The sequence below is a fragment of the Drosophila arizonae genome, chromosome X (genome assembly GCF_054131065.1).
Source record: "Drosophila arizonae isolate 15081-1271.41 chromosome X, UAZ_ARI_1.0, whole genome shotgun sequence".
NCBI classification, from domain to species: domain Eukaryota; kingdom Metazoa; phylum Arthropoda; class Insecta; order Diptera; family Drosophilidae; genus Drosophila; species Drosophila arizonae.
Window position 1 is genome coordinate 23782981 of NC_142927.1, and position 15139 is coordinate 23798119.

Consider the following 15139-nt stretch of genomic DNA (forward strand, 5'->3'; position numbering starts at 1 on the left):
GTTAATGAGGAGTTACCCCCTCCAAATCCGCATTATGAAATGAAATCCAACGGTTTTTCCTATATAGTCCAAATAGCTGAATCCACCTTGTAAATGTGTAAGCAAATGTAACTGCATAACGAGTATTCAACAATTTACAACATTAGCAATTGCATATAGTTAAGCTAATGACCAAAATTAGTTCAAAATAAAGAGAAAAATGTAAAGCAAAGAAAGTGTTTTCTTTTTGGTGCAACTGCACTGCACTTACTGTTAAACTCATAATGGTAATGTAAAGCTTACAGCATGCAAATGAAATCTCAACTCCTGCCAGGCTTAACAGTATGTTACTGCTTGCTGACCCCAAGGTACAGCGACTGTTAATCTATTAATTCAAATAAACAGAAAAAATCTTTGTTTTGATTTTTCTTAGTTTTTATTTAAATTATGTTGTATATGTAATAAGAGCTTAAAATACAAATTTAATTTCATTATCAAAATACATTGTTATACAATTTCCTTAGTTGCTTGTTTTTCTTACGTTTTGTTATAGATCTTTAGTTGCTTGTTTTTAATATTTCACTTAATCAATTATTTAGTTTATCTTTTTGTTTACCGCAATTCTTGTTTTTTCATTTTTTTTTTTATTATTATTCATTATTTCTTTATGTATATTTATAATATTAATTAATAGAAAATATACTAACAAAAAGAAGAGGTCGTTTTGGATATATCCATTTTGATATATATGCATATGTATATATGTATGTATGTATATATATATATAGATTCAAGTGCTTTATATACATCCATATAAAGTACTCATATAATACATAAAAAGAAAACGAAGGGAAATACAGTTAAAATTTTATACTTTAGGTTTGTAATAATTAGAACATATTGAAAATTGAGAGCCGCAAAAGAACAAATTCACACATATTTATAAAAAAAATATATAATATATATAAAATAATAATAAAAAAAAAAACAAACAGAAAAAAATGATTTTTACAATTGAACTACTATATTGAAAGCACTGTGCCCCGTGTCTGTGTATGCGTGCGTGTGTGTGTGTATATATATATATGTATAGCTGTTTGGTGGGAACTAAAGGTACAGGGAGGGATCTAGATCACGGATATTCAATGAGGAAGTAGAAGAAGAAGACAAGGAGAGCATCTTGCTTGAACTCAATTATCCTTAAAGCAATGTTGCCCTTTTACAACAATTATAAAATGTACTAGGCAGATTAGGATATTAATGTATTTGTCTTTTTTTTCCTTTTCTTTTTTGTTATGGGTTCTTTAAATTTCGGTTAGTTTTATTCTTAATGCACTGCTAATTACTGTTCTCTCAGTGTTCCAAAATACTTTACTGCTATGTTTCTCTCTCTCTCTCTCTCTCTCTCTTTCTTAAATTGAAATATGTATTTCTATTCCAATTGTAATTGTGATTAGACACGCTTTCGTTAATTGTTTGTAAGAGATGAGCGATTGAACGATGGACAACTGTGAGAATTATCGATAGCTGCCCGGTTAGTACACATACATATATGCATTAATATATATATATATTTCAATTTGATGTTCTATATCAAGTCACAGTTGCAGTTGCTGGCGGAAGGTAAGGCGTTTGCGCAGGATGGGGCGGGAAAGCGGAGGCAGACATTTTAACTGATATTTTGTCACGGCTGTGACACGTTACATCCCAGTGACACGCAACAGATGCACGATTATATCTCTCCGCTGCACTACATGTGTATCGTGGCCGCCGTGTAGCGCGCCTCGCCGCGTCGCCATGACCACTGGCTGGGACGGAACTGTGTGAAAGAGAGGAGAGAAGATCGATTAATAAAATAAAGAGACAGATGATAGAGACAAACTAGTTGGGTTAATGACAAAGGTCAAGGGCTAAACGATTAGTTAACAAACCTGATGTAAATGCTTGGACTGCATGTAAATATACAGAAATCGCTTAGTTTGCAATTAATTAATTGGCCCATGGCTGATTGATCGACTCACCTGAATGAGCAGTTGACCGCTCCGTGTGTGCGGATTTCGGTACGCATAGAAGAGCCACAGCGTCACCGCAAACACCAGACAAATGGGCACCATAAAGCCAAGAGCCACGCCTACATTCTTATTCTCTGGCAGCACGGCGCCAAGATGTTCGCTCTTCTCGGCATTGACGCCATCGCCGGCCGCGTGGCCTGCAGCCGCTGAGGTGCCGCTTGACGGATGCTGCGTGCTGTTAATAGTTGGCTCTGTTGCCGGTGCACTGCCTGCTGACCCATTGGCGTCGGGCGACCCGCTGGGTACGCTGCTGCTGCTGTTGTTGTTGTTGCTGCTATTGTTGCTGCTGCTGTTGTTGCTGTTGTTGTTGCTGCTGTTGTTACTGCTGCTATTCTCTTGGGCAGCATTGTTGCCCTTTTGGCCGAGCGCCGGGCAAGCATCGCTGCTGCTAATCATCGAACGATCACAGCCTGCAAAATAGCAAATTGTAGCAAATTGATCAATTATCGCTTTCGATATCGAATGGGTTATAGATAATAAATAATAGCCTAGTATATTTTCCACATTGTGCACTGATTGGCCAATTCAATCTTATCTTCTTTCTCGCTCTTTTTAGTATTATTTCCCCTTCTCTTACTAATTACATTTTATAATAGCTCTTAATATAAAAACTACACTTTAAATCTTCCATAATTTATCAAAACTTTCAATATCAATCAACATCTATGACTGTGGGGAAAGTGTTTCTGTTCCCATTCAGGTTATACATTTAAATTGCTTATGTTATCGTTAAGTTTTCTTTCACTCTTCTTGTCCATCTTCTTTCTTAACTATATAAAAATGTCGTTAGCCTTAATGGGTACAGTGTTTGATTAATATTTTATGATACAAAAATTGATAATCCTTAAGTAATTGACCTATTAAGATTTCGATGAAAGAACATGGCCTGATAAATATTTTGGAACACACATGATAAAGTTCAATAAATATCTCTAACACTCGTTAACCTTATTAGACATGATAGATACAAATTTGTCATACAAATACCTAGCATATTTCAGAATTTGAGTTATTAATAACCCAAAGTTTTGGAATACATGTTGCTAAAAGTCAATTAAGATCTCTAAGCTGCATTTGTAAGCCTTAAGTAGTATAATGAGTGATAAACATTTTGTCAGGAACCTTAGCGATTATAATTTGTATTATTCTTCAAGTTATCCAAACAAAAAAATGTCTCTCAGTTATTAAAATCAATTCAAATGATACAAATAATATATAATTATTACACATCAAATTTTGATATAAAAATCAAAAAAAGAAAAAAAAATTAAATTTATGTCCTAATTTTTTTTTTTTTATCAAAATTGAATATACAAATAATTTGATTTTTATATGAAAATTTATGTGATACAATTTTTTTACCACATAAATTTATTTTAGAAATAGCAAAAAAAGTTTAATAAAATTTGCAAATAAAAGTTTATACCGTTCTTTCATTTGCCGTAAAAATAAATATCTTTTGTCTGTTTTTGTCATTCATTTTGTTTTTTTTTTTTTTTTTTTTTTTTTTTTCACTAAATATTTTAAGATTTATAACAATTATTTGTCATAAACAAATTGAAGAGCTTTAAAAAGAGCGGCGATATAAACATTCCCTGACTAGTAGTAGTAGTAGATATATTAATAAAAGCGACTAAACAACTTTCATATACAGTGAGCTAGTAATTGCCTATTCCCGAGCTGATTATGAACATAGAACAACCCATTCCAGTAAATACAAATCAAATTGCATTGGCTTCATTGAGATTAATATTAAGATTTACCCTTTTGCTGCCATTCCTGCTTTCTGCGATCGTTGCCAGTGCTTGTGGAGCAACGATTCAGCGTGGGGCACCAAACGCACTGCGGGAATGGAACGAATCAAGGATTAGTTTCAAATTCAAAATGAAAGGCACATTGGCGCAGCTCACCTCAAATGTGGTATTGTGATTAATGCACGCCTGACAGTCGGAGTAGCCGAGACATGTGGGCAAGGCAGTGAGGACGACAATTGTCGAATTCCTGATTTCCTGCTGGCTAAATGTGACGCGATGATATTCATAGATGGTCTTGCGGCGAGCAACTGGATTAGGAGTAGGCAAAATAGGAATTAGTTTGCGGTCAAGCCATATAACTCATGTGCAGCACATACAGAAGAGCATCTTGTCCACGATATAGGCATCCGAGAGTCCGACCTTGACCGGATGCTGATTATCCTGTATGTTGTTGATCTGCATGGGCAGCTGATAGTAGACGAACACAATGTCTCCACTCTGATGCAGCGTGGCACTGAACGTGAATTTGCCATAATTGGGCTTATCCTGCAGCGTGACATTCTCCCAGACGACGGTGAAGGCGGTGCCTGGCAGGAGTAACATCACATGTAATCAGTGAGAGTTATGGAAGACTAGATATGCTATGCAAGGACTCACCATTGTCCAGTAGCCGCACAAACGAATCGTCCGACATGCTCGTATCAAAGTTGGCCATCAGCGGTGCTATATATTGAGTCGCCGCCAGCCAGGAGTGGACGTACTCTCCGGTGTAGAGGAAGCCGCCGGTGGCCACGGTTATGTTGCGCACATAGTGACCGTAGAAGGGGAACGCGAACTTCAGTTCGACGGTCATGGCCCGGCGATGCGAGGAGGACAGCATACTGTTCACTGGTATGTTGCGATACTGTGACCAAATTTCATCCGTCTCGCTCTTGTTCTCGTAGAGCAGGCTGCGATAGTAGTCGTAGTGATCCTCGTACCGGGTCAGCTGGGATTTGTTGGCCTCCTTGGTGATGACCTCGTCGGACACATCGACATCGTCGATCAGCGCACGATCTGTGGTGGTTGTTGTCGTTGCCTGCGCGGCTTGGGATGCCACCTTCTTGGGATATTGCATTGGCTGCGATGCCATCAGCTGCGTTTTCTTTGGCGGCGCACTGGGCACAGCAGCCGACACATTGATGCTGGCGGTGCCATTGGTGCTGTTGGCAATATCGCCGCTGCCGCTGCTGAGGTCCTTGCGCTGCCCAGTGCCATTGACGCCCACGTTGTGCACGTTGTAGGTAACGCTGCCCGTTGCAGCAGCCTTGCTGTCCACGGTGGTGACCGTTGTGGCACCGTCTGCTCCTGCTGCGACACTTCCGCTCGCGTTCACATTGGCGCTCACGCTCTGATACTGATGCTTGACATCCATTGTCGGTCCCAGAACGGGCGGCGAGTCCGCCGTGCCCGTTGGTGCAGCACGGCGCCGCCGCTGCAGCTCATCCCCAGCGTGACTCTGCTGCACTGCATCCGACAACCTGACTATCTTCTCTGGATTGATGTATGCGAGTTTGGTGTCGAGCGCAACGTAGGCATCGGGCGCTGCAAGCGATAAGAGAGAGAGAGAGAGAGAGAGAGAGAGAGAGAGAGAGAGAGAGAGAGGAAGAGACGATTGGATAAGTTCAGATAGCTAAATAAGGCATATATCTATATTACGATTATATCCACGCTTACAATTTCATATTTCTTATCTGTTAATTGAGCGAATATAAAGTCATTTCATTTTTATTTACCAAAAATAATTTTTCGCGTGATAAGAACGGCTTTATGAGTACCGTAAATCTATTTTTAATACCCACTAAAAATTTCAGTGCACTGAAAGTGCAAATGCAAATGCAAAAAAAAAAAAAAAAAAAAAAAAATATATATATATATATATATATATATATATATATATATATATATATATATATATTCTGAAAATTCACAAATATTTTGGCATAAACATCACGATTCATAGGTAATATATAGTTATTTGAAAATGAGAATTATTTTCAGGGATTTTTTGTTTGTTTTGATTCCTGAAAAAACCATGAAAAATATTAATATAAACATGAACGGGAAATTTCCAGTTCCATTATCATTTTGTAGCCATATATACATATATAGGTTATATTATAGTTTGATGGGGTGATCAGACAAAGCTAATACTATGGCGGATATTTATATTATATTAGTATATATCAAATTCCAATCTGCAATCTGATGAACTTATGAAAATTGTTGTAAAGAAAATGTTGTTTAAAATGAAAAGTTGCTGGTGCGGTGGGCTCATGAATAACTTCGTATGTATATATAAAGATGCTTTTTTATTTTTATATTATAGGATGACCAGACTAGGCCCAAGAATTATAATATATTATAAGATTTGCATGCTAATGATGAACTCATAGAAATAGTTTAAGGAAAACTTTTTTTTGTTTTTTAAGATTTGGTGATTCGCTCATGAACTAGCCTGCGCGATCGTGTGCGATTTCACGCTTCTCGATCTGAGTTAAGTCCCAGCGCACACAAGCTCTACTGTTTGAATGAGCTGGAGGTCAACAATCGAGACACGATATGGCACTGAGTCATCCAAAATTGCAGCTTACGCTAGATGCTCTCTGTCTCTCTGTCAGCGCAGCGTAGGTGGGTCATTTGAATACGTAATACCATACGGATCGAGCCTCACAATAGAAGCACAGATAGTATAATAATATCTCATTTGACTGGATTTTCTCTTCAGCTATTGCTCTCATTCAGGCACTCTACCTACATTTTAATCAGTTCCGTTTTTGGTTGTCATGTGAATACCATAAAAAATGCAAGTTCAGTTTCTTCATATCTATATAACTGACAAAAGCTGGCTTGTTTATATACACAAGAATATATTTTCTTGATTCGGCACAACATTCAAGTTGTTTTAGCTCTATTTCTCTACTGATCTTCATCTTCAACTTCATCTTTTATTACGTGATCTAGTTTGACATTTTTTTCATTCAAACCGATTAAAAATGTTATCGAGCTTTAGATTTGATAATATATACATATATATCATAATATCATATCTTTGACATTTTTAGCATATTTTACAATCAGTTTCATATGAATGATAATTTATATTTTCATTATAGATGATAGTCGATTCAAGATCAGATTCATAAGATCATTTAAATGTGATATCATGCTGAGGAGTTTTCATATAACGAGTGTTATTTCAGAGCTTCACAACTTTGAGCTGCTATTGCTGAATTGGATCTAAAATTCCATTTGTGAATAAACTTACGCCAGAGCAACGTTTGCAAATTGTTGAAATGAAACACAAATTGATATTGATTTTGAATTTTCATTCTTCGATGAAGCCCACTTGTAATTGAAAAAGTAGATCATTTCAGCTGTTGAGGAAAACGTGTCAAACTCAAGTGGTTATTGACGCCAAGCGCTTCTCTATGCACGTGCCCAAATAGAGAAACACTCGGTTTCTTGAGACGTAATATACATACTTTTGGCATTCTCTAAATTGAATTTCAATTTGTCACTCTACAAACAATTATTGAAACTGAAACTTAATGTAAGCTGAGCGGACTCAAATTCGAATTTTCTGTATTCCCGCCTAGAGTCTCGCTTGTTTAGCTTTGGAATGTAAGACTTGAAATATTTGACTCTAATATTTACTTTTTCTTGCTTTTCTCTCAAGCTGAAAATGAAATTGGAAATAAATCTAATCATAACACGTAAATTTTTAGCATAAAGTTACGACAAAATTAAGAAAGCTTTGATTGAGAATTTTTGTAGACTTTCCTAGTAAAAATATGTAAGACTTTACATAAAGTCTAGCAATACCAATGAAATACTTTCGTTTTTATGCTAATTCAAGCATTCACAATTGATAAAAATGAATAAGGAAAGTATTTTGCATAGTAGTTAGATATTTTAGATGTGACATCAATCAATCAATCGAAGGACAAATCATAAGCGAAATACTCTTGATATAGAAAATCTGATCTAACCTTCAATTCGAAGACTCTTAAATTATATGGTTCGTCAATTATAATAGAATCTATATATATGCCTCTCTCTCTCTTTCTCTGACTCTCTCAGATAAAATTTATTCGGCATAGTAAACGAGTATTATACACTCGATGGTGTCCGACTGCAACATTCCTACCTATTTTTGCTCTTTGTTCTTTTCTCTTGTTATCAAAATGAGATTGAACCGGTTCTGATATAATAATCAAGGAAGTTCCACATAAACATTGTAGCTATAACAATAAAGCGTTAACTCTTCAATTCCGGAGTGCCCAGAAGAATCCTATGTCAAGTTTTATAGATAGAGCCATGAGGATCTTCAATGAGATATAATAAACTCAAATTTCGGCTATTCAACTTTTGAGATGCTTTCTCCTAATAGAAGCTACAATAATTCTACATTTCATCTGTCAAGCTTTGGGTATTTATAAAGCGAAATAACTATAACTTGATATAGGTATTTCTCCAGAAAAGTTTTGTCGTCTGCGAGCCAATGCCAAGAAGCTTTTTTATGTTGATAAAAGTAGTGAATTTTCTAGATCTTGAATAGCACTATAATTGGTAATTAAAACAAAAAACCCAGGAGCGGGTACATTTTCTGGACATATGCCCATATATAAAAACAGACTCTTGAAAACCCAATTATAATATATCATAAATATACGTAAATACATGAAATGTTTTGCGTCATTGAAAAAATAAAAACATATTTTCAGTGGGTTTGCTGGATATGGCTTATCAGATTTTCCGAAACTTTATATTTAACACTGAGAGAGCGAAATGAGCTGAAATTGGATATACATACATATGTATGCAAACTGTTGCTGTTGTTGTTGTTGTTCTGTTATTTTGAATGTTTTTGTCAAGTTAAATACATTTTCGTTTTTATAGCTTTGCATACGAGAACTCGTTTGACACCGGTTCAAAAGTGCTGCGATGTCAAATTTGTTAATTTGCTGGTGCACACACACACACACATACACGAACAGCTGAGGTTAGTCGCATAGAAGCACTCGCTTAAGCGACGAAAAGAGTGCACAGAGTGTAGCTAATTCAATGGACAGCACTGTAATTATTCACCGGCGACGACTGAACGTGGCGAAGGGCCAGTAAGCAGCGACGCTGATTGAAAGTGTAACAGCTCAATGACTCGTAATTTGAATGCCTTTTTTTTTTTTGTTTTATTCACCCACCCCCTCCCTCTGACTCACACCTCTCTCGTATCTCTCGCTTACACACGACAATCCTCTTTTATTATTTATAACACGGCATTTGCATAAATTGAGCAATTTCACGTTTTTGTTTTTTTTTTTTTTTTTTTTTTTGTGGGTTTTCCAACACTGTTTAACCGCATTTTCCGCCTATTTCTGCTTGAGCTGTAATTACTTATTAACTGTTACTCGACGCCGCCCGCTGAATATCGATTTTCTATTTTCATTACATTACATTCTTGTTTTTCTATTTTATTTCTTCGTTTTTGTCTAGTTATTTCAACGCTAACGACTCTTCGCCCACCGTTACGCCCCCTAGTTATGTCGACCAACCACCAGCACCGCCACAACACATTCTCCAGGCGTCGCCGGGCCTAGGAATACAAATAACTCGAACTGTACGCGCTCCAGTGCTCCAGTAGAGTCTGCTCGACTAGGAGATACCCTGTAAATCCTGCAAGGAGCTGGCAACTGGATTGCCATTTGTTCTATATCATGCCAATATATTTCTGAATTACCTTTTCTCCGCGATGGACTTTCGTATTTCAGTTCTAATTACTACGTCTTACGGTGTACAAACCATGTTCAAAAACAATGTAAAAATATCGATTTTTATCGATAATGAAATGAGATGAGTACCGAAAAAATATATGTTAAAAAAACAAAACTTATATACTTAAAATATATAAATTACAAAGCCATTATACCCGGATTTCACATTTTCAATGGGTATAATGACTATATAAATATGTATTTACATATGTATGTATATTATTTTTTTTTTATACTAAGTTCATATCAAAGGGCATAGCCTCAATCATCGTATTTTTCATCACTTAATGATTTTGTGTGCAGCTTTGCATTATTTATTTAAACTTGCGGTCAGCGGTGTGCTTTAAGTAATAATTAAAAAAGGTGAAATTATAAATAAATTATGTCAATTAAAATTAAAATATATAAATAAATAAAACAAATATATAAATCAAAATAAAAAATAAAAATAAAATATATATATATATATACATATGTATGTACATAAAAACAGAATTTTAAAATATAAATAAATTTGAGAATAAACTTATATAAAATAATAGCCACACAGCCACAAACCTATTCTCTCGCTCACACACACATACACAAGCCCAAATCCCCATTGTCATATCTGCAGTTTCACATTTCAAAATGGCAAAAACTTTGCATTTTTTTTGTTTATTTAAGAAAGTGCCGTTATTTTTTATGGCAAAGATTCGTGTTTAACCAAGTAATAATGCAACGTTGCAGATCCAAGCGCACGGCAAACAATCGCGACCACTTTGCCAACGCCGCATGAGTAAGTGACAATTGCAACAAAATCGTATGCAATTGCCTTGCACTCGAGCAAATCGAGTTTTAGCTAATTACAGCTTATTTTGCATAGTAACTCAAAAATGACGTAAAGAGAGAGCGAGAGGGAGGCAGACAACACTTAAGTAGAGTGAGGCAACGCAAAGCAAAGAAAGAGAGTAGTGTACACAGATACATAGATGTACACACACACACACACACTCACTCACACATCAGTCAGCATTGCGCACGTCATTGCAACTCTTGTTTCCCATTTCCCCATTGCCTTGCATAATTATCGACTCCGGTCACACTGAGTCACACACACACCTGCAATTGCCGACTCGCTCGCACCCGCTGCGCTTAGCTGCGAGCCTCTCTTGAAGAGCATAATTCAATTCAATTGAACCCGGTGTTAATTGTTATGTTAATGGCTGATATTGTTATTGCGGTGGCGGCAGCTCGTGCGGCTTCTGCTGTTCTTAAATAATTGGCGCAAATTTACGCAGCATTTGATTGAAAAATGAAAGTAATTCTTCCCATTCGTTTTTTTTTTTTTCTTATTTATTTTATTTTTTTTCTTTTTATTTATCTATTTCATTTTTTATTTTTTTATTTATTTTATTTTATTTTATTTTTTGCTGGCTGCTGTGTTAACGACCTTATGGCGCATCCATAGCAACTGTGCGTGTGACCTAATTTAAAAAAAAAAAAATTTTTTTATAAATTTCTTTTGCTTTGGTAAGCAAACGCGACTGCAAAATGATATTTCTTGTTCGAGGTGCACGGACAGAGAGATAGAAAGAGAGAGAGCGAGCGAGAGAGAGGAAAAGATAGAGCTGACTAATAATTATGTTAGTTGTATGACTTATTTATGAGTATGACTGCTGATAATTCATTCTCTCTTATCTGAAGACAAGTTTTTCAACTATCGCAAAGCATTTGTTTACTTTGTGCAGACGAAAACAACAACAACCACTGCAATTGTACAGTTGACGTTCTTTATTGGGCTTTTAGCGCCGTTAGCCGGACATGCTTAACGGTTGGTTAAATCAATAGAGACAAACAAAAGAAAACCACACGAAAACGCAACGGCTAAGGGCAAAGAGTTGCCAGAGTGTCCAAAATGCATTGGTCACAAACAAAACCAAAGAGAGAGAGAGAGAGAGCGCGCACGAGAGAGTGGAATGGGCAAGTAAAAGACATTTCGAAGGTGGGAGCTTTGTCAATGCATACATATGTTTAATGTTGATGATGTGCGAACGTCAACGGCTCTGCTTCCTGTTCACACAGCGCCTGTCTGTGTGTGTGAGAGAGAGACAGCTGCGCTGTGTGGGCGCCCATACGTACAATGGGCACAACTATTTTCGGTCAACACAAGCCGTTAGCCGGGCGCAAAGGGGGTGGGGCATGGGGATTATGCAGTACAAATGCATCGAGATGCATATGAAGAAGAAAGTCTCTGACACAATCAAATATACATACATATATAGGCATTTGAATTATAAGACTTGTCTGTGTGTGTGTGTGTTTGTGTTCCAATTGGAATTAGCTGTAGCGCATGCAATCCCAATTGGATGCTACACAACTGTTCGTGCTTTATCGCATTCCTGATTACCTTACGATCGAAAGTAGATTAAATGCCAACTGTGAAATTGCTAAATGTACATTTTTAAGTGTTTTCCATGCGAAAATCAGCATACTTGGCATTTACTGACAAAGCACCTTAGCCCACCTGCTATTAATTACATGCCTGCACACAATTGTTGGCCTCCTCCGTTAACGTCTACGAAAATTAGCTGAGATCTGTCAAGAGTTGCACCTTTTAAAGTAAATGTACATACGTACAGCTGTGGTCATCAAAATAGTAAAGCGTTTGATCACCAGATATTAGAGCAAAAAAAAACTTATCAATATCAAAATTAATAACTAAATAAACAGCATGTGTTAATCTTAATATTCGTTTAACATTGCTTAACAAAATATTGAGACAGCCAGCTCAGTTTTTGGATCCGAAGCTGATCGAAAACAAATGTTAAGAGAGTTGCGGCAACAGCGAAGCCATCGGCAACTGTGGCAAGTAGTTCAGAAGGCGTGGCATCCAATTTCATTTGAAACGGTAATATTGCCTCATTGATTCCATGCAACACAAATGTCATGCCATAATAAAAAATTATGGAACATAATGCATTCATTTCGCTTTTAGTTTTATTTCCCATATTTTAGTTGACACTAATATTTTTATAAATTACATATTAAATCCTAATGAATTTTCTTCCACAAGCAGGTTACTCAATTTGTCAGAACAACATTCAGTCGCTCTATTATTTTTATGAACGCAATTGGATATAAACTAATGGCAAGTTACCTGCTAATAACATAACAGATACTGCCTGTAATGTCAACATGTTAATCGTCAATTACAGATCTCTGCAATGCAAAACAAGTGCATGCATGCGCACGTATGTATATGTATGTATGTAAACCTGTCCGTATATTAATGAGCAGTCAAATCTCATTCAAACTACTGTAAATTCATACATATTTATATATGAATGTTTGTCTGTATGGGTGCATGCATGTAATTATCACCACAGCAGCAAAGACAACAACAATAACATCGCTCATGATAAGCGCTCTCCGCTGTGCCAGTCAGTGACTGTCCCCTGGGACATGAGTCAAGTGTAGTTGAAATCAAAGATCGATTAACTACGACAAGCTACTGCTACTACTGGCTACTAGTAGATACTACTGTTAGCAGTGTGCCTTAATTGATTTCTAGTAACTATGTACATAGGCTACTACAAATACAACAACAACAACAATAACAACCACTACAACAGCGGCAATAACAATTTAGAGTAATTATAGAAACACAGAGAATGGCAAAGTTTACAGCACAAAGCAAATGCTAGAAACTGATAAAGTGGGTGGTAAATAAACGTCGGGTGCCAGACAAAGAAATGCTGAATCGCAACTGTATCAACAAATACGCACATACAAATGTATAAATATATATGAATGTATTTCACCATATCTGCATATGCGTGTGTGCGCCCACCTATGTATGCATGTGTGTGAAGTGCGTGTGCAGTTAGTAGAAACAAGTAAATGAACTGCGACGACATTAAATGCTCTGGCAACGCTGTCCGCTGCGGCTAGTAAACATCAACACATACACATGTATGCATGGACATATGCATGTGTATGTATGTGTAGCACATTACATTAATGGCTAATTACACAACACTATCTTATGCTTGAGAGAGTGGCAATAGAGAGAAAAAGAGCTGGAGAGCGAGAGAGCAGGTAACGGCACTTTAAGCCAGCAGCAGCTGCTGCTGGCAAGGTTGCCACCTGTTTTGTTCTTTGATCTATTTCTATTTAAATTGCAAATTGCGTCGCCGACATTGTTGGACGACAGCAGCAAAAACAACAACAACAACCAAAAACAAGAAGCCACACACATTCGTCTTTTCTTTGCGCCTTGATAAAAATGCGCCACAAATTTCAATTGTGATATGCAACGATGAGATGTCGCTCGCTCTCTACAATTGCGTGAAGGGGTCGGCAATCGGTCTATGGAAATTGTTGCACGTTAAGTGGAGCGTGGAGCACATAAGCGTAGCGCACGAAACAAAAAAAAAATTGTTAAAATAAAGTAAACGTGGGTAGTTTATTAAAGGTAGAGCGAGAGGGACAGGCAGAGGCAGGCGACAGGACGTTCGCTTCTTAGTAATGCTGCCTATTTTCACACTCGGCTGAGCCACACTTGCACACACACACACACATACTACACTCACACGCACGCACGCAAGACTCAGCGCTACGTACACTTGATTTTTTGTTGTTGTCAATTAACGCATTTACTGCCAGGCAGCAGATATAACAACTACAATAAAAATACAAATTCGTTTTAACAGCAACAAAGACACAAACAAAAAAAACAGAAAAAAAACATGGCAGCAAAAATTTCACCATACAAAAAAGTACCAACTGGCAGCAGAGCGCGCTCTGACTCCCTCTGACCCATACCCCCCCACAATGACTCTCCGCGACCAATCTTTGCGTTTTGCTTCTTCGACAACGTCGTCATCATCATCACCAGCACTATAATCGCAGCCTAATGATGATGATCTGTCATATGTGCACACATATGTATATGCGTATTTGAATATTAAAGGTTTCGAGAACATTCAAATGTGTTTTGGTTTCACTTACATATTGATTTCACACATTGTATTGATCCGTATATAGTTAATAGAATTGCGATTTGCGCGTACGCACGACCGACAGTTTTCGCCATTTTTCTTGTCCAACCCGCACGATGAAACGTACACGTCCGTAGCCACTGAACAATAAAATATTAGTGGCAAAGAAAAGAAACCGCTTCGACTTGTATTTACATTTTTAGGGTCGTGCAGCTTGGTCACACCGTTTTCTCCTAATTCCAGCGACAATAATATGGTATTTTCTCAATTCACAGTATATAATAGTATTTTCAAGATAGTTTCTTATATGCAACTCTGATTTTCATATGAGTTGATATTTTGTTACTGTTTAAAAAGGTTGATGGATTGCCCATTAATTCACAAATTATATTCCTTTGATTTGGATTAGTTAAGTTGATATCCAAGAAATGTTAAGGAAAACATGTTTTAGGTACTCGAATTAGTTAGATAGTATTAGCACGCATATACATAAGTTCGGTAAATGGTAAATAATGTTTATTTAATAAATCAAGATCTTA

General features: G+C 36.8%; 1 protein-coding gene across 2 annotated transcripts; it reads right to left on the reverse strand.

Annotated features, from left to right (window-relative positions):
- Nucleotides 1-600: 600 nt before the first annotated feature.
- Nucleotides 601-14772, reverse strand: l(1)G0289 (plexin domain containing lethal (1) G0289). 2 transcript variants are annotated; one of them, XM_018015165.2, is made up of 8 exons: nucleotides 14611-14772; nucleotides 4463-5389; nucleotides 4183-4392; nucleotides 3962-4113; nucleotides 3815-3893; nucleotides 2001-2461; nucleotides 1911-1928; nucleotides 601-1798 (listed from the first exon to the last, which is right to left on the reverse strand). In XM_018015165.2, exons 1-8 carry the CDS (start codon nucleotides 14693-14695, stop codon nucleotides 1730-1732), a joined length of 2001 nt encoding a protein of 666 aa, XP_017870654.1. In that variant the 5' UTR covers nucleotides 14696-14772; the 3' UTR covers nucleotides 601-1729. The 2 variants fall into 2 exon arrangements, with proteins under 2 accessions (XP_017870654.1, XP_017870655.1); XM_018015166.2 differs by lacking the exon at nucleotides 1911-1928.
- Between the last annotated feature and the right edge of the window lie 367 nt (nucleotides 14773-15139).